The 24,087-nt window shown below is 40.3% G+C and overlaps 1 protein-coding gene across 3 annotated transcripts; it reads right to left on the reverse strand.

Annotated features, from left to right (window-relative positions):
• Positions 1–525: 525 nt before the first annotated feature.
• On the reverse strand, positions 526–23,171 carry LOC111262478 (uncharacterized). 3 transcript variants are annotated; one of them, XM_086969145.1, is made up of 20 exons: positions 23,010–23,171; positions 20,296–20,361; positions 19,858–19,947; positions 19,098–19,199; positions 18,696–18,801; positions 17,945–18,522; positions 17,371–17,445; positions 16,806–16,847; positions 16,593–16,691; positions 14,901–14,960; positions 13,808–14,230; positions 10,228–10,311; positions 8,181–8,252; positions 5,405–5,548; positions 3,769–3,864; positions 3,485–3,604; positions 3,004–3,346; positions 2,293–2,471; positions 1,915–2,116; positions 526–1,680 (listed from the first exon to the last, which is right to left on the reverse strand). In XM_086969145.1, exons 1-20 carry the CDS (start codon positions 23,120–23,122, stop codon positions 1,537–1,539), a joined length of 3,138 nt encoding a protein of 1,045 aa, XP_086825271.1. In that variant the 5' UTR covers positions 23,123–23,171; the 3' UTR covers positions 526–1,536. The 3 variants fall into 3 exon arrangements, with proteins under 3 accessions (XP_086825271.1, XP_086825272.1, XP_086825273.1); XM_086969146.1 differs by lacking the exon at positions 14,901–14,960; XM_086969147.1 differs by lacking the exon at positions 5,405–5,548 and having other exon boundaries at positions 23,010–23,170.
• Between the last annotated feature and the right edge of the window lie 916 nt (positions 23,172–24,087).

The following is a 24,087-nucleotide window of genomic DNA, read 5'->3' on the forward strand; positions in this document are numbered from 1 at the left end:
TTCTCTATAAATTGTAACAGAAATATTTCTATACGTATGGAAATATATCTCTGTTACTTCTAAACCTAGTAAATCCAAATTCAGTCGATATAAACTAACGCTCTTTTGGTATTAGTATATCGGTATACGGCTGTGCGCTCGACGGACCTGACGACTGACACAGTCTCAGTCTATTAATTTTAATCTCGGTCACCACCACACACCTAAAGGCGTACATTTCGACCCAAAACGTCCATTAAATCCCGGGCGTATGGAACTTTTTCCCTTCCATCATCATACGCTAATATTGGTGTGTTACACAAATATTCGGTCGAGTGGTAAATATTTAGGCTAAAAACTCCTTCGGGGTACCTAACTCTTCAGTAGTAGAGTATTTGAATAGTAGTGAACCTAAACTTTTGGAAAATTAGAAAACGGAGAAATAACATTTGCGACAACCGATTATGAAAATCATACCATCCCGTTTTTCATGTGTGAACCCCCAATTTTTTTTAACGACAGTTAACAACGACAACAATAGTAAAATTAGCGTTCTGCTGACTGAACGTGTTTTCGTTTATTTAACGATTTTGTAAGCGACGCAATCGTGCGCTGTTTCCAAAAAACAATCGGAACAGAGTGAATCGTAACGGTCCGCTTCCCAGAAATCGGACTCAGCTGTGGGTGTACAAAGACGGAGTGTAGCTGCCCTTTAGAACTAAGGATAGTAAAGCATTCTGTATTCGTAGGGCACCACAAGATTTGTAATTTTTATTTAGTATTGCCAAAAACATTTATTTTTCATGTTTAATTTCCTACCAATACCAGACAACCCCTGTGCATGCTAAGATTATAGTCACCTGCGGGAGTACAACTTCAAGCTTTTTGTGTACATATCAGAATTAACCCCCCGATTTGGTTGAAATAGACCCCACGACCAAACGGTCATGAGATGACCTGAGCTGTTGTGGCTTTTGACGCGCAAACGATGATCGAACCAATAAGAAAAATTAATTTCTGATCGCTGTCACCTAAACAAGCTCATCAACCAACACGGCGTTAATTCGTTCAAAATGTAGTAGTAGCAGCAGCAGCAGCAGCAGCTGTGCCCTGCGATTGCTGGCGGTTCAGCATTCACAGCAAACAATTGTATACGTCGTAACAGAACAAAGGTATTTGCAAGGATCATATAGTATTTGTAAATAGATATATATAAGAGTGGGTTGCAGACTCGTCTAATGGACCTGCGCAGGGGCTGGCCTTGAATACACGATTTGCGAACATGAGACCTAGTCAGCAAAACGTGTGTCAATCCAGTAAAGCGGCATAGTGCGCCCCACAATCGTCTTCATCGAAGGTGTGAATAAGAGCACCGCCTCCAGAACTTCACCGATTTTGCCGTGAAGGACAAAGGCCCAGTGTTAGCGGTCGTCGTCGTCGTCCCACTGTCAGTGGGTCGCATTGGGTTACAGTACTGCATATGAAATGTGAAATACCACAGGGGCCCCGAAGTTGCTTGGCGCGCCCTTGAGATACACAGGCGCTTTGTCACCGCTACTATAGCGAGCTTGTGTGAATCTCACACGATGTGGTAATGTTTGCAAAATGCAGGAAATCGAACTTCGGGTACTTTAGCCCAGTCCACCCGGTTATGGCCGACATCCGAAATTCAGGCTGCGTTTTAAACTCGTACAAGGGTACCTGCGGAAACAACACACAATTCGACGACCGTTTAGGGAAATCACAATAGAAAATTGCGACATGGACGTGTCAACGATAGGCGTCAGTTAACGAAACTCGCCTATACTAAAAGCTACCCGGCTATTCACTATAACGTGTCTTGGAAGAAAGTTACTATTTATCGGTTTTGCTGCTTAGCGACATTTGTATGAGCCTGCAGCGGTTGTCGCGCGTGCAGAATAAGCGATGACATACCGATTGATTATAGGTCGTCGAACACACTCCCGTTTCAGGATTGCAGGTTTCCATAAGCAAACGTGAAAATGTGAGATCAATTTCTGCCTTCACTTGAAATTGCGTCACATTTATTGACTCGTCTACAAGACTTCCTCTCGTGCATTTAAACCAGTCGACCCTACGACTGTTTTCAGCCAGCTCTTGAATGTGCTGTCTAACTCTGAAAATGTGTTTTATACAATCATTCGAAGTGAATTAACTTAATTTGTTCTTTGGTCTTTGGCCTTTCTAGTCCATGTCGAGTACATTGACTAACTCGGCGTAACTGAACTGTAAAAATTGCCATCTTAGATAAATTTGAGGAAATTATTTCCGACAGAATCCGAAATTACTAACCCCGCGATAGTGCCCATCGTGACTGGCTGAATCCGAACAGGTTCTTGATTTTTGCAGTTAAGCAGGAAGTAAAAAAATGTCATGTTTGATTGCAGTCGATTTAGCACAATGGCGACGTAGGCACCCTTGAAGATATTGCTTTTAATGACGTCGTACGGAAACGAGACTAGTGCAGCAACCTAAAATGATTAACATATCGCCAGTTAAAGTTAACTTCAGTGCACTCTTTGAGATCCAACAAAACCTGATATTACATGTTTTTTTCAGTAATACATATTTCCACACTGACGAACACTGTCTGTTTAGGACAGCATTCCCGAAACGGAAAAAATGGCCTGTGATAGCTTAGGCATAGCGATGTCTCTCCACAGAATTCTATCACAACTAGTTAGTCTATTAATCTATTACACAGTTCCTCAGTTTCCTTATCTATTCCCACTGTTCCTCTTTACTGTTTACCGAACGGGCTCGGATTGAACGGCAGGGAAAAAGAGCTTGACTCTTGTCTGACTGTAGATGTCAACACGCTATCGATTAAATTTTTTACTTAACAGTCATTCCTAGAAAAAGCAGTTATTTGTCTTTCAGGACACGCGCAAAAAAAATTATGTGAATTTGCAAGTGGGTGTATGATCTAGAATGGGAAATTCAAATCGAACACCTTTTGACACTCTTAAAAGAAAAAAATTCTCGGAATGAACCTTCAACCACCTTGAAAAGCATCCTGTACGTGGGGTCGACAAAAGCCATACGTAGATGTGACAAATTTGCCCTCATAACAAACGAGAGCCTATCATGCCTGCTCATTGTGCTTGGACATTGTTGTATGCGGCTCTTTAGGTTATCAGCCACTTTAAGGGACCGTTTAAGGCGTTTCCGTATCAACATGAGGTTAGGTCCCGTCGCACTCTTTGGGGTCGTAAAGCTCCGAGTTGTAATCGTTTCTGTCTTTTTACCACGCGCAAATATAGCAAAATAAAGGATAATGCCCATCACCACGACCAGCACAATGCCGATGCATACATAAAGGTTGGTAGACTTCTTTTGTGTGACACTGAAATAAAGGATTAAGATAACATAGTGGTTGTCAAATACTTACAAATAACTTCTTTGTTACTTTATTAATTACTTCATTCGTTTATTTTTTGCAACGATACTTACTCAGCCTAAACGCTTATTAGCCTTAACTTACGAAGTTTTTCGGGGTTTAGCAGCCGTGTCAGACGAGACGACCTCCGGCGGAGTTTCAGGAAGTGGCCCTGGGTCCTGTGATCCTTGGTCAGTTGAAAGAAACCTTGTAGACGTCCTTTCTCTATAGAGAAAACAACAAAAAAGTATCAATGCAGTATTCATATACAAGCTAGCTAATATTCTATATATAGAGAACAGCCACGCCGCAAAGGATGCAGTAGCGATTATTGCACGTGAGTTTGATGATCGAAGCTGAATCGGCGAGACCGCCCGGCAACAACTTACGTTCCTCCTACTCCAGGAGCTTGATCTGGAGCGCCTGGCGCCGCAGCTGGGGCTTCCTCTTCTGATGGTGCTGGCGAAGACGCCTTTTTGCTGGTCCTTTATGTAAACAGAAATACACGCAAGACAGCAAATTACAATTTCATCGAATTTCAAATTGACAATGAAAAGCACCGATGCTGCGACCAAGTGGTGAGGCTTCTAAGTTGAGAAGATGTCGGTCGACTAGGAGTAATCAACCGAAACTACCGGCAGATTGCAAATGGCACCCGATCCTCCCAGTGAGCTTCCCCAGTAATGCTTTTTCCGTAAATCTTTCAAGTGTTGATAATCTTACATCACAGCCCACCCATCAGCATACGACTTTGTAGCCTTGAGAAATAATGTTAGTGGTAGATCTGGTCATTTAATAGGCTCATTTAAATTTGTCGCGTGTGGGTTTTCTATTGACGCGGAAAGAACAGACACTGCTGAATACTAGCTTCATTGGAAAGCACATGTTTGATTTGAAGGTAGAATGTCTTCTAGAATATCATGCGACCCTTTTCTCAGTTTTCACGAGATTTTCAAGCGGATTCTACAGTAAGACGCAAACCCATTCAGCTATGAACTCGACACGGAGATGGATTATGTTTTTCTGGCTGAGTATGGAAGTACCTGACACGTTGCGCTCTGTCCCTCTATCTTGTACCATATTTTTCCGGAACAGAGAAAAAATTTGGGGCCATTTATAAAACCGTTCCTTTTGGCGATTCAAATATCGACCCGAAATGAAAATTCTGCCCTGGAATCCCTTCTAATGATATTTTTATGAGGTGGTAGTTTCACTCGAGGGCTTATTTCTGAAAACAGACTGAACATTTTTCAGAAGGTAACGTCAAAGATTAGCGCAGAAGCCCCTAAAAATTTATAAAACAAAATTCAGCTTTTATAGTAAATGCAGATCTTCAAAACAAACACAAAAAGGGCTCTTCACAATGAAATTCATAAATGGTTTCTAATTTAAAGAAGTTGGAATGAACGAGAACACTAAAATACCTTTATAACTGTTCTTGCAAACCGCCATTGTCCATCTTTGGCAGAAATATACAGTCGATTAATCATTTTTCCAACTGTCCACCACAATACAACCCATGCGTTACAAAACCAGAAGTATTACAGCGGCTTATCGTTTGTTATTATTAAACAAAGGCTATTACGAAAAAGCTCACCGATGTATACTATCCGGCCTATTATAGTGCAGTATGGACTAAGGTTTCTATTAGAAAAAGTCGTCTAGAAGGTTCCTCTAGGTTCTGGGGGCTTCGATAGCTTTGTTTGTCTCAGCTGACAGTAGTGGGTATCTTTCCGTTCCAGTTTTGACAGATAAACCAAAATACGACGAGATATTGCACACGCCATATATAATATATACACATATATATTTAATAGGTGGTAACTAGCAAGCAATTTTTTCTGTACCCATCCGATATCGGTCTGTGTTGTGTGAATCAGGCCGCGTTCGCAAGGCTCGAATAGCTTGTTATTAAATGAGTCCTTTGATATATACGCGTGTTCCGGCTACTGTGCGTATATCTACTATAGGAGGAAGGAGGGGGTCCGACGATATGGCTAAAAGTCGCTTTTCACGGTTACTTACGGGCGAACGCTCGGTTTAGGCTTTAGGCCCCGCTCACTCTTAGCAGGCACCCGTGACGAAGACACGGTATCCGCTTTCCTTTCAGTGCCAACTTTCTCAAACTTAGTTTTTTTGTGGTCTTTCGCTTTCTTCTTGCCAATCTTGCTAAAAATCAAAGACGATACAACAACACGAACAAGATGAATAAGACACTCGTTAGTGCAAATTATTTAGACATAGCCGTTGGATGACAAACCAGTCATACGGGTCCGGCTACAATTAGATAAGATCAAAACAGGAGCCTGATAGCATCAAAGGAAGAGAATTGCCCTCGGGGACGGTGTGGCGGTACCGTGGCTTAACCCATGAAACATCGTTTAAAGCTCAGATTGGCCACCCCAGCTTGATTCCGCAAGTTCTGAGCAATACATTATTCATGTGTTAACCTCCTTTTGACCTACTACGTAGAGGCGCTGCTTGCGCCATGCTTGGGACTAATTTTCAAAAACCATTAAGCAATCAGGCGAACGGCCGGATCAACCAGCTTTATCCGATTTATGCTCTACACAACTGTCCACTTCTTTACAAGCAATTATTTACAAATGCATTGTGTCGTTTGAGATTCGTCCGACGGGCCATATGGACCAATAAAGACTGTTTCGTAACCGCTAAGAAACCGATAGCAAGGAAACACTCCTGATTTTCGGAAATGGCAAAAGGCAAAATGCTCGAACCAGTCGATTCCAAAAGAGATTCAATACAGCATATCAAGGGTACTACTACACATATGTGGCTTTGAGTGTAATTTACCAAAACATTTTTGGCTTGTCTCCAATGAGAGCCTAACTACGAAATTTTTTTCACTGCAGCTAACTTCATGTGCATAGTTATATATATTTAATATGTGTCGTGATGATATATATATATATATATATATTATCACGATACATTCGGTTCCCAGAGGATCGAACGCTCGAATAAAACGGGAGTCTAAGGACCGACCCTTTGCGAATTCCTTGGTGAGTGAAAAGACACCCACGTGACAAAACTAATACGAATGGCAAATTGAGCCCATTGCTGCTTGCCCTAGTCGAGTAGGGTGTGTGCAATGTCTCGTCGGTGAGATGTCTTAAGTTGAGAAACCATGTCAGGTAATCTGCTGGAATCACTTATCTTGCCTACCCTTCATTAGCCTAAACAATAATTTTAAGAAACTTCAGTTACACATATCCACACATACCCGAATTTTCCCTCTGCTGCATGCTAACTTCTGATTGTCTTCACCGGCGCGTCCATACTGCATTATATTGATCAGGTCGATAGTCATCGATACTAGTTAGATAGATAAATTTACTTAAATGGGTACCGCACGTGCAGAGCGGCTCGTCGCAATAGTACAGGCCATTGACCGGCATATTACTATTAGTATTTCCTGTCGGGTACTACTCAGGCATACCGTAGGGCATTGAATAAAACGAACAATAAAAACGCTTCGCGAAATTGTGATACTCACCGAATTAATGGATTTCTCTTATAGCTAGTCAGCTGACACTTACAAATGCTTACCCTAGATGTTTTTGGCGTCTTGAAATGCTTCAACCTCCACATAGCCATTTTCAGGTTCAAATCCTCGCACTCAGTTGTAGATCACACAAAAAACATTCACAAAAGAGATTCACCCTGGCCATTCTAATGCGAATCGGCGCCCAGAAATACAAAATCTCGTAGATCGATAGTTCTAACTGTGTAGGGACCACCCACTGGCCCTTCGAAGTAAAAAAACTTCCAACCATCAACAGTCGATTTTTCAGCCTGCGTCGTTTGCTGCACTTAATTTGACAGTCTCGAAACCCATTGTGGTTCAGATAGAATATTAACAATCGGAACCGAAAGCACTCACCACAAGGTCATTTCACTCGGTTGTCTTTTCATTTGATCTAATAAGAACCTGTCGTCTTGGTTCTAAATCAACGAAATATATAAAATAATATTACGGAAATCGTTGGCTGCAATTTTCCGGCAACAAAATGATAACAAATTCTATAAAAATCGTTGCGAAACTCGGCAGCATTGATAAGTCCTGAACTTTTCATCGTTTGTTGAAATGTAGGACAACCTGTAAGCTATTCGACATTTGTGAATTCTTCTCGGATTTCTCAAAAATTACCAAAGATAATCGTAGAATCTTTGCTGCGCATATACAGGATGAATAAAATCGCTCTCTAAAAAAAACTTCAAAAACTTAAATCAAGCAACCTAAAGCCAAAATAAGGACAGAGGAAAAATTGAAACGTCAAGCTCTTGAAACGCACTCAATATACTCGCGCCAGTCGTTTTATAACAATTTGAATTTTAAGCTCTTTTAAACGCAATAGCAAGTCCGTGTTACGTTGTATACTAACTAATATAAAGACTAAACAAAGACGCTTTACAGGCAGTAGCCTTGAGGCTATCTAAAATCAGACAGCAACAGAATTGATAAAAGGGCGATTTCCCAGAAAATAAATACTATTGAGTAACACTCAACAGCGATCCTGTAAAACTACAGATTGCGTCACGTTGAGGAACGAAAGTCTGTGCTGGCGAGGACTGCACTACCCTCAGAGTTTGTTGTTCTGAGAAGGTGCCCGGCCGTGCTAGGTTTTCATGTACAATATTCGAATGTTTTATATGATTACATAGATTTTATATGGCCGACTTTCAAAGGCTTCTCCAATGCCCCACCTGGTAATCTGCTGAGTGAACAAGAGTCGTTGCAAACATCGTTTGCTAATAGAAACAAAAACGAATCACTTACTTCGCGGTGATTATCGAGGAGCTTGACATGCTGATCTCCAAAGTGGCCGGAGGTGAAGCATCCGACCATTTTCTAAAATTAGTATGGATTAGGAAACCTTGTATTAGCAAAAAATTCATGGGGTAAGTGGGACTCATATGAGTCGGGAGCTCACAGCCATTTAAACCAGGTGGTTACAGGTTTGCACAAGAGGGCACTACTTCGTTTTGTTGACATGTCAGAAGAAACTATAAGGCTTCTATTCAGATGAAACTGTAAAGTCCAAGAGTCCCCCGAAGTAATGAACTTCTATAGAATAGTATTTATAGTATGATATCTTTACTGGCGAACGTGTTCCGAAGCTAACCAATTGAGAAGTTTATGCCAGACCACTTAGCATTAAGGCTTTGGACAACACAGAAACATCAGTGTTCCATTCCACGCTCGCTGACAACGGATGCTTGACGAACCATGCACCTTAGTAGAGGAGCCACATGACTTGCAACATAATAAGGTAGACAACGGCTAACTTACTACTTTTTCTGTCAGCTGACCAAACTGAAAATGCTAATTTTCAATGGAGCAAGAGACACTGATACCTGGATTCCACTATTTAAAAGCAAAGGTCGAACACTCCATTTCTTCGTCTACTCTTGAACACCAGGACATGTTTCTAAGACTTTTTGTTACTTCAATCCAGTTACCTCAGAACGCACCCGATACACAGAAATTTGATAGCAAATACGAATTCTAAATTCGTGTGCTACAGTTCTCCCGGATATTTTGATAGGCTGTCCATTTCGTAGGCGTATGAAACAATCGCACGAACGTGTTGTACGAAATTTGCGTGCCAACTCCTAGCGGATCCTTCCGATACGTGGACGATCAAGGTAAAAACTTCTTTGAGCAAATTTAGAATTCACCAGCTTTGCCTCAATCTCGGCGTTAGAGGTTTCTGTAATGTTACGACAAGCTTACGAAGTTTCATGGAGACTGAAAGACGTTTGGTTAATACTCACTTGAGTGGAACTCTTTCCAAGAGCTCCAATTGCCACCAGTTGCCGCTTGCACAAGCCCTATTATCACCGCCTATGTTCCTAGATATTAATAGTTATAACGCGCACTCATGTACAATCTGCCGTTTGCTTACCCAACTTTAGTTTGTCTTGTTTCGGTAATAAGAATATCCGAATCATCCTCTTTATAAGACCAAAGTTTCCCATCCATTATTCGCTTCTTAATGACGTAGACTGGCTCACTCTATAGAAAAACATGATGGCGTCGTCTGCTAGTCAACCATTAGATAGCGACGATGTTTTGTTTACCGACACTGGCGATTTCGAATGTCTGCTCTGTGGTCCGCGCCCTTGAAACAGCTTATGAGCTGAACTAGCTGCCTTCGGTTGCCAAAAGCTGATCTTTTTCCACTCAGCTGTTTCTTTTACGACAGGCCTTGGCATCGCCGATTTTTAGCAGTGCGACAAGGACCTCTCAGCTCAAGCTTGCAGCAAGGAAATTTAAGTAACGTACATTCACATCATCAAAGTATGCATGATAATTGGAAGACTGCCATGTCTAAGTGCACAAAAGGTTAGACAGCTCGGGCCAGAATTTGAGTTTTGGGTTATGCACCACGAGTTAGCAGCTGTCGAGCGAATTCGTTCAAGTAAAATTAAGGCCTTCTTCACCAGAAATACCATACTTTTTGGAAGCCACAGTGTTCGCCTTTTATGAAGCAGTTGTAGGGTACTACATCTAAAAATTCCTCGCTTAGCAACTGGAACTACACATTCACAATCCTACATACGAAGCATCTTGCCATCTTATGAACTCCCGTCCTGAATAGGCTAAATATTGATTCCTATCCAACGTCTCCATTGCAGTTTGCACATAGCCAATATTAATTGTGCCCACCACCTAAAATAACACCTTCAGTTTACTGCTGTGAGCTCCCTCTCCACGCGTAAATTGATAGATGTTATACGATTCAACTACGGAACACACAATAGAACTGAAATGAAGTAATCGACGCGAGAAAAAGATGAAAGTATACGGGTTTCATACTTACATGTGTCGTCGTTTCCTCGCGGTGTTCTTTACCCGACTCTTTTTTTTCGTATCTTTTTTCTTGGTGTTGACATAAATCACGTCACTGAGGCAATATCAGTATATCAACAAAATGATGGTACAGTTTGTTAGTGTACGCTAAGGGTTGGATAATAGGACGAATTAGCTCATCAATTGGTCACGATTGGATTTTGTCGTGTATTTTTACCTTAGTGAATCTTGCAGAAATCACATGAATCACGTTCGACAATAAGGAATTGCTTTCAAGCATTACTCAGTAAGAGCAGCATCGATCGTACGTAAGGAAAGTTTCCGGCAAAACAATTTACGTTCCGCAAATCCAGTTCGCCTTATAGCATTAAGATTGCGTTAAATTGGCTTGGTCAGAAACTGAACATTATGTTCTTGATCGATTTCTAAATTAACAGTAACCATTCAACAATGCATTGAAGATTCGGTCCTCGACCGCTAAAATCGTAGAGAGTATCAACGTTATCAACAAACAGCAAGGACGTCATTTTTTTTGGTCTTCATTGTTTTCTCTTTTTTCTCTCAAATAAGGTCAACGAGCACATGCTACACGTCGTTTGGCATTCACATTTTCTTCGATAGGTTGCAAGATGACAAAATCCCACAAAGCCTGTAAAATGTTGAACATATATTCTTCTTGTGGTTTTCTTAAAATTCGGGAGGATGAGAGGGCGCTGTAACCATCCAAAATTAATAAGTCCTGTTATTTGTTTGTACTGTCACATTGTTGACAAAAACTGACGAACATTGTATCTCATTTTATTCAAGCACATCGAGCACAAACTTTGTTCGTTACAAAAGATTCATTACAGATTGAAACACGAATAGATAGATATTCAATTTAGCACTGAGACGTTCATGAGAAAAAACGAAATACTGCCGATGCAAGCATCGATCCAGAAGTGAGCCCGTTATTTAACTTAATGCCATTTCTGACCGGGGATGCATCTATTAATGGCCCAGAAATGATACGTAGTAGGAGGCCCAGTAATGAGTCCGTGTTAAGACTTGTTCGCCCGTGTACCAACGAATGAACAGACTATTAAATTAAATATAAAAAAAATTATTTTTTTTTTTTTACACACTAAGTACTGAAGACGTCCTAGTGAAACCATTAAAAAATAAAGAATGAGATCACTACCAGCCCACAGTTAAAACATCAACAAAACTACTAATGAACTATGTTGCAGTATTGATAAGTTCTTATCAAGAACGTCGTGGATTCATTCGGCTCCACGGTGGAGATAGCTCATTACTTCACAAGCCTGAGCCTATCATAGACCTAGTTAAGACCAAGTTACAATTTCTTTTATACGTCTCATCCGGTCCAATATAGTAGAAATCCACGTAGATATTCGACTTAATTATCTTCAGGAAATAGTACTGCTAATATCAGTGGGGTTGGAGACATAGAAAGAAAAGTACGTTTACAGAAGTGATAGCCTTTCGGGCCTACTTATGCCCTACTTAATGCCAGTGCACCAGCAGGCTGTATGGATAGGTATTTTTTATCTTTTTTTAGGTAGATAGATAGGTATTCTTCTTAAGCTAAACTTACTTCGGCTGCCTAAAAATAAACTCACAGACAGTGAAGGATATAGTTAAGCTATGCTTAACTATATCCTTCACTGTCCGTCCCACATAATGCCACAGCAATCTGATCAATGAATTTGAGGAAATAAATTTGCCGCTCCTTCAAAGCCGTTATGTTTAAGGTTGAGGCCAATGGCATGAAAAGGGTGATTTTATTAGGATTTTGTGTTTTATATATTCTCTCTCAGACCCTCACGCCACACAAAGTTATTGGTTATAATTAGCCCTTCAATATACAAGCAAACTTGTGGTTTCGCATCTGTGACTCAAAGGCGATCTACAAAGTAGCTTCATTTGTCTCACGTTAAATTGAATTCTAGTTGCATTAACTATGTGTCGTTTTCATCCCCACTGGCTATAGCCGAAGGCCCATCGAATTTTACAGGTTTGGCGGAACGACTTTTCCGAGATGCAAAGTTTGATGTATCAAACCTGTTTACTAGGTAAATTTCCGTCCCTCACCATCAATACAGTAGAAAACTACATTGAAAATTGTATAACGTGCAGTATGTACCGCAGATGGCAAATCAATTATGGTTACCACATCTTCTACAAATCTGCTGAATTTTCAAGTGATCCATTTTGTTCTTTATCATATCGGCCACATCATGGCCTTGTGGCTATGCTCCTCCATAATGTGCGGCTTGATACTGGTAGCAGTTTTTCTATCGATGAGATATTAAAATGCTTCTGGGCTATATCTCTTTAAATGTTATTGAAAATAATTGTATTTTTACTTATTATGCTATTTCGTGTATTACTGACCTAAGATGAGGTGCGCATCTTAAGGATCACTATTGGCTTTCACTAAACCTTCGGCACAGAGAATATGATCACCTTAATGTTACATAAAACGAGCCGAGCTTCCCCGAAAACTCATATGCCAAGCTTTGCTCAAACAGTATGAAATCAATACCCGAAGACAAACTACAAGCATTGCCCCCACATTTAGGTCACAAAAAAAAACCTATTTGCCATGAATTCCGCAGAACACTACATGAGAGCAACATCATGATATATCAATAGGTCATATCTCATCGGTTTTTTTAGCATTAAGTGTAAGAGTTCGGATTTGAACGACTTCGGTCAACAAGAGAAAACATGAGTTGAGATGTACTATGCCCGTTTTAACCACTGAAGACAGTAGACAGGTCGTTATATTCAAACTGAAGCTGACGCAGCAAGGTGCGGTCTCGATGCGCCTTGTTGTCCCTCTTATACAACCGTCTTCAGAATTAATACTGCTGTATTAACGACGTAATTAAGATCCTTAAATTTCCTGATATACATATTTCGCGCTTTAGTACCTGCTGTGGTGTCGGAAAATGTTTTCCGTAAAACCTAGCCAGATTCCCTCCATACTAAGCTAAAAAATTTCTGTTCAAAACGTTTGTTAAGGGTAAATTTATTCTTTTAAATACTTTTGAAGCATCCTTTCTTGTACTAACAATACGTCAAATCGAATGGTATTGATAATAATCGATGCACCGATACAAGCTATCCTTGCAGATAACAAGATCTCATGAAAGATGCGGTTGATATCCTAACGTTATTCTGACGATTTCAGAATGTTAACAAGAAGAATGGATACTGGGCTTGATGTACGGTTTTGACATCCGTTTAGCATAATGTCTGATCCCAAGCTTCTTTAGTCTATTTCCTATTCTTCAGTCTTGAACAACCGTCTGCAAACTAACTAATGGATAGTGGACGAATGGCCCATCGAAGAATGAAAAACACTGCGAGGTTGATACGATTATCTGCAAAGGTTTCGGGTCTGTACAATCAGGACGTCAGCAAATCTGTAAATACTTAGGGTCGTATCAATATAGACGATGTCAAATGTGGGCATTCATTGTTACTTGAAGTAGCTTAGCAATGCGAAGATCATACAACGGCATTATCTAATATTTAATAAGAAAACGTGCACTGGGGATAGTGGATTAGTAACTACGTACGAATCTCGTCTGCCGTGCCTGCTTTCGTCTCTTCTCCGGCTCTTTCTTCCTTTTGCTGTGCTAGGCGCTTTGCTTGTATTGCCCGGAGTTTTGCTTGTGTTTAGTTTGCTCGCCCTGGTTGATTTTTTCGTAGCGTTATTCGTATCGGATGACTTGTCCCCGGAAGGTCTACTTCTTCGCGACCTTTCAGATTCTTTCGCGGACTCTTTCGAGTACTCCTTCAAGGATTCTTTCGAGGATTCTTTTGAGGATTCTTTCGAGGATTCTTTCGAGGATTCTTTCGAGGATTCCTTCGAGGATTCCTTCGAGGACTCCTTCGAGGACTCCTTCGAGGACTCCTTCGAGGACTCCTTCGAGGACTCCTTCGAGGACTCTTTCGCGGATTCTGAATTTATTTCCGAAGGTGGCTCTGCACTAGATTTTCTGCGAAGTCAATTAGTCAGCTATATTAAAATGGAGATTTTTGATATCATAGGGCGGAAAATGCATATTGGCGCTGAGAAAATACGCTTATTTTTGATTTTGTTTCTTTTTTTTGAAGCTAAAAGGCATGATGTGTAACTAACGTATGCATTTAGACGCAGAAATGTCAAAAACAGAGCTCAGACTTTTTTGAAAAAGCAACGTTTTTGAAACAGCCTTCAAAGAAGTTATGGCCTGCACTTCATTTAACTTCTGTCTTCATATACCTAAAACGAAGTGTACTTTGATTTTTTTAATTTACTACTGCACAAGTTACTGAAACCCCCGTTTGTTACCTGGCGAATTCTAACTAAATTATTAGGGCGTGAGTAATCCACTTAAAAGCATTTTTTATATCCGGTTTGGAGCAATGTATCGAAGCACTGAAGGGGTTGGTAAGCAACAACGTTTTCGCTACTTCACCTTCGAACGCTTTTATTACGAAATCAGGGGCAATTAAAATTCACTGACAACGCTTTTGACACGTATTACAATTTCATTTACCAAATTCTGCTTAACGGAGTGACTTCATATGGGGGGGGGGGTAGTCAGCTTGCAGAACACCTCTTCATTTAAACTACATTGAAAAACAATCTTTAGCCAAATAAGGATTAGAGCTGCTAGGGCCAACCTTTCTTGTGAATCCTCCCGAACATATTGGTAATTTATGAGGGCGTGCTTCATGTCTGGACTACTCCCGTTGAATTTGAAAAAATGGCGCAATTGACAGAAAAATGAGACTGTATTATACTTCTGTTATTGTTATAGACAAGCCATCCAATTTAATTACTGTTAAGTCCAATTCCAATTCGATTAATATTAAGACAGTCTACCCCATTCCTCCTCTGCATCGCATAACCGGTGTCCGCAAGTAAACCACGAACAAATGTTAACATTTCAAACCGAAATTACGTTTAACAGTTAATACTGTTATAACCTGACAGTGGGTTACTACTGCCAATTAGATATATTAGATAATTAGCCATTTGTAACCTTTATTTTGGAGCCGGTTACCTAGATGCACTCGCCGCTTCGTATAGTATTTTACGGAAATGTTTTCTGATGCTCGTGGACAGAGGAGTTACGCTAAACCCATCGATCGATCGATCACGGTAGCGTGGACATATTCGAACGGGGAGAGCAATGGAAAAACCGAACCGGAAGCAAGAGTCGCAACGGACGCATAACATACGCTAAATTTCAAATTATCCGCGTACGATTTATAGCCTGTGACAGGCGGCTAATGTAGGCAGTTGCGCTGTATGTTACCATACAAACTCGCTAGATGATAAGGTACTTACCTTGAAGCTTCGCTTGTTTTACTCATATTGCTCCACGCACTCACACACACACACACACAAAATCACTTAGTTCAAGATAAACACACCATGGGCCTGCCGCTCTCCGTACAATCCCATAGGCCGAAGTCCGTATAAGTATACAAACGAACGACAGTTTCGGTTCGCCTCGTTATTCTTCGAAATTGGTCGCTAGGAACAAGGCTGCCGCAAGGCTGTACTGGCTAACAGTAGAGCATACGTCGTTCGAGATCCGCGCTGCAGCAGTGTCTGAATGCTACGAGCGCCGTTGCGACTGTGTAATTACGAACTTCCAAGCACACTCATCCAATTCATTAAAGTAATATGCAAAAGTACGGAAAACTCGAAGCCTTTGCTGCTTACCAGAAACATTGATTAAAACAGTAAAACACATCGCTAATGGCGGGCAGAAAATGATATCTCGTATGCGTTTGATGTGCGAACAGCTCTATAACGATGACTAGGAAATCGTGTTCCTCTGAATACTAACAAGTATCTTACGTTCTTCAATATTAAGGGCGTGTGATACAATGACCTGTATAAGAAACCGACTTTGCAAGTAGTTTGATAAGTGACAACCTTAGACGTTACGGTAGCGTGTTCGCCTACTAGATTTGGGCATATATCGCGGTCAGCATTCAAAAGTGGAAGTCAATACACTTTGCCTTGTGCTTATGGGCGCCAGCCGCTTAAAGCGATGTTTAACTAGGGCAGGACCGGAAACAAAATTACAGAAGTGCCTTAACAGAAAAGTCCCAGGATCGAGCATATTTGTCAGAGTACTCCCTTTGCCGAAGCGGTAACTAATTAATAGAGTAGAGATAATAACGTTAGAAATATAGATTCGTGGTTGCTGGGCTTTGTTCAAGTTGTTTTTTCAGTACTTTATTATATTGTTTATTATTATTTTATTTTTTTTATTATTGCATTATACTATATGTTATAAAGTACTTCTATGTAAATGCTATATGTAAACCCATATAAATTTCAAGTCTGAGACTTACTTAGGTTTTGCAGGATCCTTCACGTTTTCTTTTGCTTTTTTCCCCTTCTTCGGCAATATTTTATCTGCTTTTTTCCCTTTTTGTGGCTCCAAGGGCTTCCTAAACGAAGGAGTAAACATGGACAATAAAGCTGCTGCTCCTCTGAAAAGTTATTACGTAGATAAATAAAAGAAAAAAATGAATATCGGGAATAAGGCTATTAGATCGTCTTACCTTTTTATATTCTGTACCGTTGGCTGCACAAAAACTTGCTCCCTAAAAAACACGTTAAAGAACAATATTTTAGAGTTTACGGTCCTTTCTAAATCTTCTCTGTCCACATCAACTTATCTACACATCTGTAGGTGACATTACGAAACGAAGATATTACTACATTCGTTGAGAATGATTGCGGAAACTTTCCTTTGGAAGATGATCCTCTGCCAATGGTTACTGTCTGAGTAGAGGGCCAGCCATCGTTACCTGTAACATGGCCTTCTATAGGGGAACAACAATTTCGTTTATACATGTTGTCGTGGTGATTTTGGACCAGCGTTTGGAGCATGAAACGTACTTTTCATTAAAACGAATTTCTATAATTAGCGCACTTTTAGTGGAAGGAACCATCTAAAGTCTTTTTTAGAGCCTTAAACCTAATTTCTTTAGAATTTAGGTAAAGGCAGCGAAAAGACGCAATGGTTTTTTTTGTGATTAATCTAATCAAACATGTAGGACTATACTACACCGTATGATCGTTTGCTAAGTGAAGCATTGACTAGATGGAGTGCTCAGAACTTACTGGTACACTTTAAGGACTTCGGATGGCAGATCTTCAAGCGTTCCTTTAGCCAGTATGGCCGTTGGCATCTCTGGTCTGAAACGGAATCAATAAAGACTAATCATATTAATGAGGGTATCGTTTATTTGCAGTGTGGTAATTTGACCTCCATCTAGTTGAGATACTTGAATCGGCTTCTATTTTGAATCCAGGAAAACTGTCTATTATATGCAGTCCACGAAGCACTAAATATAGTACGGGCCGAGAAGCGCTTGGCGCAAAAGAAAATAGTTAAAAGCTTGTTACTAGGAAATGGCGAGATCGTAAATGGGTAACGCGTTCAAATGGCGCACGTGGAGAGGTTTGTCGAACTCTACCGAGGCCTTTCCTAAATACTTATTGCACAAGATGTTTTTTTTCATTGATTAAAGAACAAAAAGTCACATATCTTGAAATAGCTCTATAGATAGATAATGTTTAGATAGATCTTTCATTTTACCTCTAGTTTAAATATAATTTTAGTACATCTAAGTTATTAGGAGTATGCGTTCATTGGTTATGGGTTATATGCCTAAAACACAGTAGTGGTACTTACTCCTTTGGGGTATCCTGCGTCTTTAAGGATGCGCCTAGACTAGGTGGCTTTTTAGCATCTGGCACTTTTTTTGCTACTGGTGGTGCTTTTTTCTTTCCTTTCGCCGCTGCCTTTTTTGGTGCTGGGACTTTTTTCAGATCCGATGACTTTTTAACGTCCGGTGTCTTTTTTGGTGCTGGGGCTTTTATCGGATCCGATGACCTTTTAACGTCCGGTGCCTTTTTAGCTCCATTTACCTTTTTAAGCTCAAAGATTTTTTTAGGTTCGGGTGTCTTTTTAGCTTCTGGCACATTTTTCAGCGATGCTAACTTTTCTGCTGCTTGTTGTTTTTTGGGTTGGGGTGTTAATGGTTTCTCCGAATGCTTCCTTGGTGGCGATCGTTTTTCCGGTGGTGGAAAAAGGCTGACAAGTTGATTTGGTGGTGGGCTTACCATGGGGCCCATTTTCACTCGCAGATACGGGCTTGGTGCTAGTCGGAGAGCTGGGGCAGGACTTGGGCTGGGTAGTGCTGGTAATGCAGCAGGCAAAGTGGCTGATGATGTTTCGGGACTCGGAACCGTGTAGGAGCTGGTGGACACCTAGAATTGAAGTGGTACCTAGATTTTTACATATAATTGAATGTAGTAAATAAATGTTACAGCGACCGTGTTCGATTTTAGTTGGGTCATGGTTATTTGACGACAAATCATTAACATTCAATAATAAAGGCAAATAGACGTCTGGAAGTAAATTCAATTTCTAAAAATTTTACCTTTTTAGGTATTGGCGGCCGCAGAGGTTCTCTTTTCCAATAAGATCGTGGGTGCTGAAAGTCTAATGGTTTAGGCTTTTTCGGTAGGGTCATTCCTTTAGACAACCTAAAAACAGGTCAATTCAGGATCAAAATAAGCATCTAAATAGGTAAAGTAAACCCACACTGAAGCTAGTATGTGCGCTTGACGTCCGCGTACGTGACATGTCTTTCTTACCTATTTATAAAGGTAATATTACCAAAAGTGGAAAGCAACGTGCCTCGAGTATTTGACTGAGACACAGAACAAAACATGTCAAATCTATACATTTTCTATTAAAGAAAAAAAAGTTACTTCAACCAGAAGACCTCTAGGGCATTTAATGATTTGGTATCCAATGTAATATATAATAAAATACTCACTCCGCTGGAGGCAATTCCGTCTCATAATATTCACGCTCATAATCAAATATGTCGCTCTGACTTGATTCATCGCTATCGTCGTCCACGTTAATTGTGTCAATCCTATGAACCAAAAATTATGTATAAACTAGAAATAGTTACGAAATCAATCAATCAATCTGCTAATGCGATCGTTTAATTGCATCCACGCTTCAACTACATATACGTGAAGACAAGAGGTTTTCACGAGTTGTGTCTCTATGCCTAGCTCATTTTTCAGGCTATATTGTAATGTTCGCTTGAACATAAATTTTTCATTATATTTTGCTTCAGATTATAGTTTTTTTTTTAATATGGGCTCGCTATTTTCGAGGGCTGGCTAAGACACGGGTCGACCCTATAATTTGTGCTTCCAAACAGAGGATTATGTCTATTGTTTTAAGAGAAGCCTGAAAGCGGCTTAGCTTTGTAGCTTACACAACTTATATAACATATGGAAACATTGGTGTGTGGTTCTGTTTCCTATCTTGAGACGCCGCTGCTGATACGTAATCCTATTTAGTAGTCAACGACAGTCTTGTCTCAGGTGATAATTGAACGGTCAACGCAAAAAAACTCATGCTTTTGGGCTAGAGATTACGACACACATTCATGTCCAGTTGACATGATAACTGGCTCGATCAATGGCTAATGCAAATACATGCAGCGTCTTACGCCAATAACTTTACCTGCCTAACTGTATATACATACTCTAGTATATTAGATAAGCGGAAATACTCACAGAACTACCTCGGAGTATTTGTTAGGTGGTGAAATTTCAAGATCAACCTCGTCTAATTGGCCGAGGTAAACAATCGACGCTGGAAGAAATCTGGAAAAATGAAATGATTAAGTCCGTATGAAGCTAGCTGAATTTTTAAAAAAATAGAGTATCTTGCTCTGCATTGAAGTGTGTCATTATGCTGAAGCCCCACGTCGGAATAGATGAACACTTTTAAAGATACAAATCAGGAACAACCTCCACCAATGTCATCGAATGCGGCTAGATAATGCATTGATTATGTAATGATATTCATCACAGTCATACGTACAATAAACTGGCATGAGGAAAAAAAATTTCGAAGTTTCAATTGTCAAGACCTCGAACGCTATATTCAGCGCAAAAATGGTATCTGCTTTCTACCGAAGGAACGATAATGATAAGGAGCAAATCACCTACTCAAAATCTGCTGCAGTAGTCAGTTCGGCGGAAAGGCTCTGCGTTAATTCTGATGACTGAATAGTCCTGAAAAAGACGAGACAATAGTTACAATATGATAGCGTCAAATAAACATTTTCGCGATCGAAAAAGGAACAACTCAGGACTCAGGTACGAACGTGATAGTGAACTTTGTTTGTGACCTTTAGAAACGCCTATTGAAACAACACGTATTTGTGCTGCAATCTACATCGCTTTAATTGTGTGTGACAAATACTAATTTAACCTTATTCTCTAGCACAGCATATGCACTATTTTTGCGACTTACAGTAGATACAAGGTCATGTACGAATGCTCTTATGATGTTTACAAACTATTAATGAGTATCATTATTACTGCTATCAACGGGGGATTGGACATGTCAGCGGTTCGCCCGTTAAGCCAGGTACATTTCGATGAGTTACTTTGAAATGATGAGTCTGATCATACTTAGCATGGCTCGTTGTATAGCTAAATTATTGGCACTCGTCTTTTCGTTTACAGTTCCCATGTACCTGATAGGATCAGAAGGTCCAACTTCTTTATTCGAACGTGGAGCCTTTGGGTTTCTTGTGGATCTATCATTAGTATACACTTGGTCCACTCACCTATACGTTGACATGTCAATGCCCCGGAATCAACGCCAGCGAAAGAACACGTTATTGATTATTATGTTCAACTCAACGTGACGCTATATCGGAACGGATAAACAGAAGCTGTAATAGTTTCGAGGAAATATTCCTACAACACAGTGCATTTAGGCTGCAAACTGCAACGCTATCATTGTTGAACAAGCGGATCTCCCCTCATTGCTAAGTATTTTTTCCCTGTTCGGTTCCTCCGTCGAAGGACAAGGGCTATCACGTTCCGTGATTTTAACATCGAGCACCATGTCAGCCAGCAACAGGTAGTAATCTTCCAGGTTATTAACCAAATCGTTTGGTAGCTCTCAGCAAGCGCTTGTGGTTATATAAACGCACGAATGAACACGTCATTGGATGTAGCGTCGTTTTACAGTTCTTTATTTTTTGTTGTTTCAACGTTAATGAGCCAGGTAGCATTCAATCCTACAGCTGACACACAATTAAGTCTTCCCGCAGCAAAGCTAACAAAGAAACTGGGTAAGTACTGCCGGGACTAGAAACTTTGGAAATAACCACGCTACGGTTGTTATTATAGCACCGATTTCGTTGGGAGTAGACAGCAGCCGATAAGTAAATATATTCGTCCGGTAATTTCTTAACAGTGCAAAATACGGTTAATGAAACAAACATATCAGCCGACATATAGGATTTTCAGCGTAGATGACGAAACAATCGACTAGATATCTTCTACGACAATCGGTAGAGAATGCGCAGGAGATACGCTCGGCGGTTCTTCAAGCTGTGGTATTGAATAGGCCATATTTACAAAGTAGCACCCTTACTTTGAACGCTGACAGGATATAAGCTTAAGAAACAGGCACAAAACGCTCACAGGTAGCAACTGGAGAACTTGGAGGTAATCATGGCGTCCAACTAACGCCTGCCATTATTACCAGGTGACCTAGTGTTGCCAATTCACAAGCATGTAGTCCCGGTTCACATTCTTGCCTGTTAGCAAATCAAACATTTTAGTTCCTCATTTAAGCTCACTGACCCTGTAATAGTGCAACGCTGACCCGTTTGCCTACCAAGCTCGAGAACACGTGAACACGGCGATTTTGGTTAAGATTTGGGTGTAGACGCACATCGTTTCGCGTTAGGAGCCAATCGCCTGTCTAACGTTTGCAATACCGAAGGTAAAACTCAGAAAGATTTATTTTAAAATCAGCTTACCAAGAAGTTCTGCTTCTCCCTCAGTATGTACACCACTATACATTCTATCAGTAAAATATTGTACGTAGATGTTCATCGCATCGCAGTAGATATTAAACATTTCAGAAGATCGGTGTTTCAGGCTCTCCAGATCTCGTTCAAAATAATCTCATCATTGATGTTCCGCATGATCTTACTTCAGATCACCAGGATCCTTGTTAGAGACGTGTCTTAGATATTGATTGCTGTTCAGATAAAGTAAGCAAATAAGGTTTCCCTTCGTACTTGACTGCTGAGATATAGCCCCCTGCTACCGAGTAATGAAAAGGCGTCTCGTATGCAGGTGTTCTTTGCAGATGAGCTTTTCAAAATCAATCTTTATAAAAATTGTCTCATCTAATTTCATTGTGTTCCTTCCTAATATTCACCGTAGACAAATCTATAACCTGTCCTTACAATCCCGCTTTCTGAAGATATAATCGCATCGCTGTTGATAAATTATCATGTTCACTACACATGGTCGTTATCACGAATACGTCTACCTCAGCTTCAGGTTGTTTCGCGGGTTCATCACTTATACACTGTTATCCATTTCGCACAAATAGAGATCCTCTGGAGCTTCCCTTGCGGAAAATGAATGCCTTACTTCACCACGAATAATGCTTTCTTCTTTACCTTTTTCAACTTTAACATTTTCCCCTGTTTACTTGATTTCTACAACCAGTTGAACGAATATATCCGCGAACGTAGTGACGCTATCATATATAGAATTGTGCTTAGAGTCTTAGAACGCGCTTTTGTTGCTTGTCACCATGGTGGACTCTATGATATATATGCTATATTTTGTCATTTCATGAATCACGATTGTTTGTCCTAGGGCGTTTGCATTTCTGAACTTACTCAGAGTCTTCAGTGAACTGACTTCCTTCATCGGAGTCGGTCTCGGACTCCGGGTCGGATTCCGATTCGGAATCTGACTCTTCGTCCTCATGAGTCTCCTGATCTTTTTCCATCGTATTCAAGAGGTCAACCGGATAGCAGCCCGATAAAACCGCTTCGTTATCTACAAGGGTTGAAATAGGCGCTCGGAAGAGCTTCTTGACAGGGCTCGTCGCATTGGTCGACTTTAAGAAGCAATAGGACTAACGTTGACCCGTCAACGGCCGGATATTCTGACTTGGAAACAACGTCACGTGATAGCGGGATTCTATAATCAAGCGTTGGAGTAGTGAGTCCACCAGCAGCTTGAATCTGACGTCCAGATGTTTCAGATATAGTAATACTAACCACTTTTTCCCCTCAAAGAGTGCGACCGGGTACTGCGTGGTTGTGTGCCAAATGGCTGAGCGTGATCGCTCTATTTGCGTATACTTGTGGGTATATTGCGATCCATTTTGGGTTACTTATCTGATTATAGTTTTTAGCATAGGCAAATGTCGGCCGGAAGTGACCTACATGAGCTCAGCTCGTGTAAAGAAATTACTCAACATTTCTCGCAACTTGCGTTAACCCATCATCAACGGATTTACGTAACATAGTTGGTAGAGTAACTATTTATTATCGCCAAATACATACGAAATATTATACGAAGGTTGTGTGATTATCTAACTAGTGAAATGTAAAGATAAAGTTTTCTCAGTATTGTCTTTTGTTAATGAGCTGTATCGGTCAAACTTGGGAAAAATGTCCAGAGATCCTATAACGACCTTTCTGCAATATGTCTAGTACTCTAAGTACAATAATAATTTTATATGTAGTATAAGTACGTTTATAGAAAAAAAAATGCATTTTGTTGAGAAAAAAATATGCAAAATGGCCCGTTTGTAAAAATGTGTTTAATTCTACCCCTGTAAAGTGTAGTTTTTCTATGTAAATTGGTTGCGCTATTTTTTAAAATAATTTATTTGTGAGTTGCTTAATTTAGTCTACTTTACCAAATCGCAAATAAGCATTATCTTCGCTTTGGTAAAGCATTATT

Source organism: Varroa jacobsoni, unplaced genomic scaffold (assembly GCF_002532875.2).
Source record: "Varroa jacobsoni isolate VJ856 unplaced genomic scaffold, vjacob_1.0 scaffold_667, whole genome shotgun sequence".
In the NCBI taxonomy this organism is placed as follows: domain Eukaryota; kingdom Metazoa; phylum Arthropoda; class Arachnida; order Mesostigmata; family Varroidae; genus Varroa; species Varroa jacobsoni.

Bases quoted from the DNA above. Each gene is read 5' to 3' on its own strand.
- LOC111262478 (XM_086969145.1), bottom strand. From the start codon at position 23,122: ATGGAAAAAGATCAGGAGACTCATGAGGACGAAGAGTCAGATTCCGAA. The intron at 18,523-18,695 runs GTAAAATTTTTA...CTTCAATTCTAG, and splicing joins GGCCGCCAATACCTAAAAAG to GTGTCCACCAGCTCCTACAC. The intron at 2,472-3,003 runs GTGGTTGAAGGT...TAATCATTTTAG, and splicing joins CGTACAGGATGCTTTTCAAG to GTTGCTGCACTAGTCTCGTT.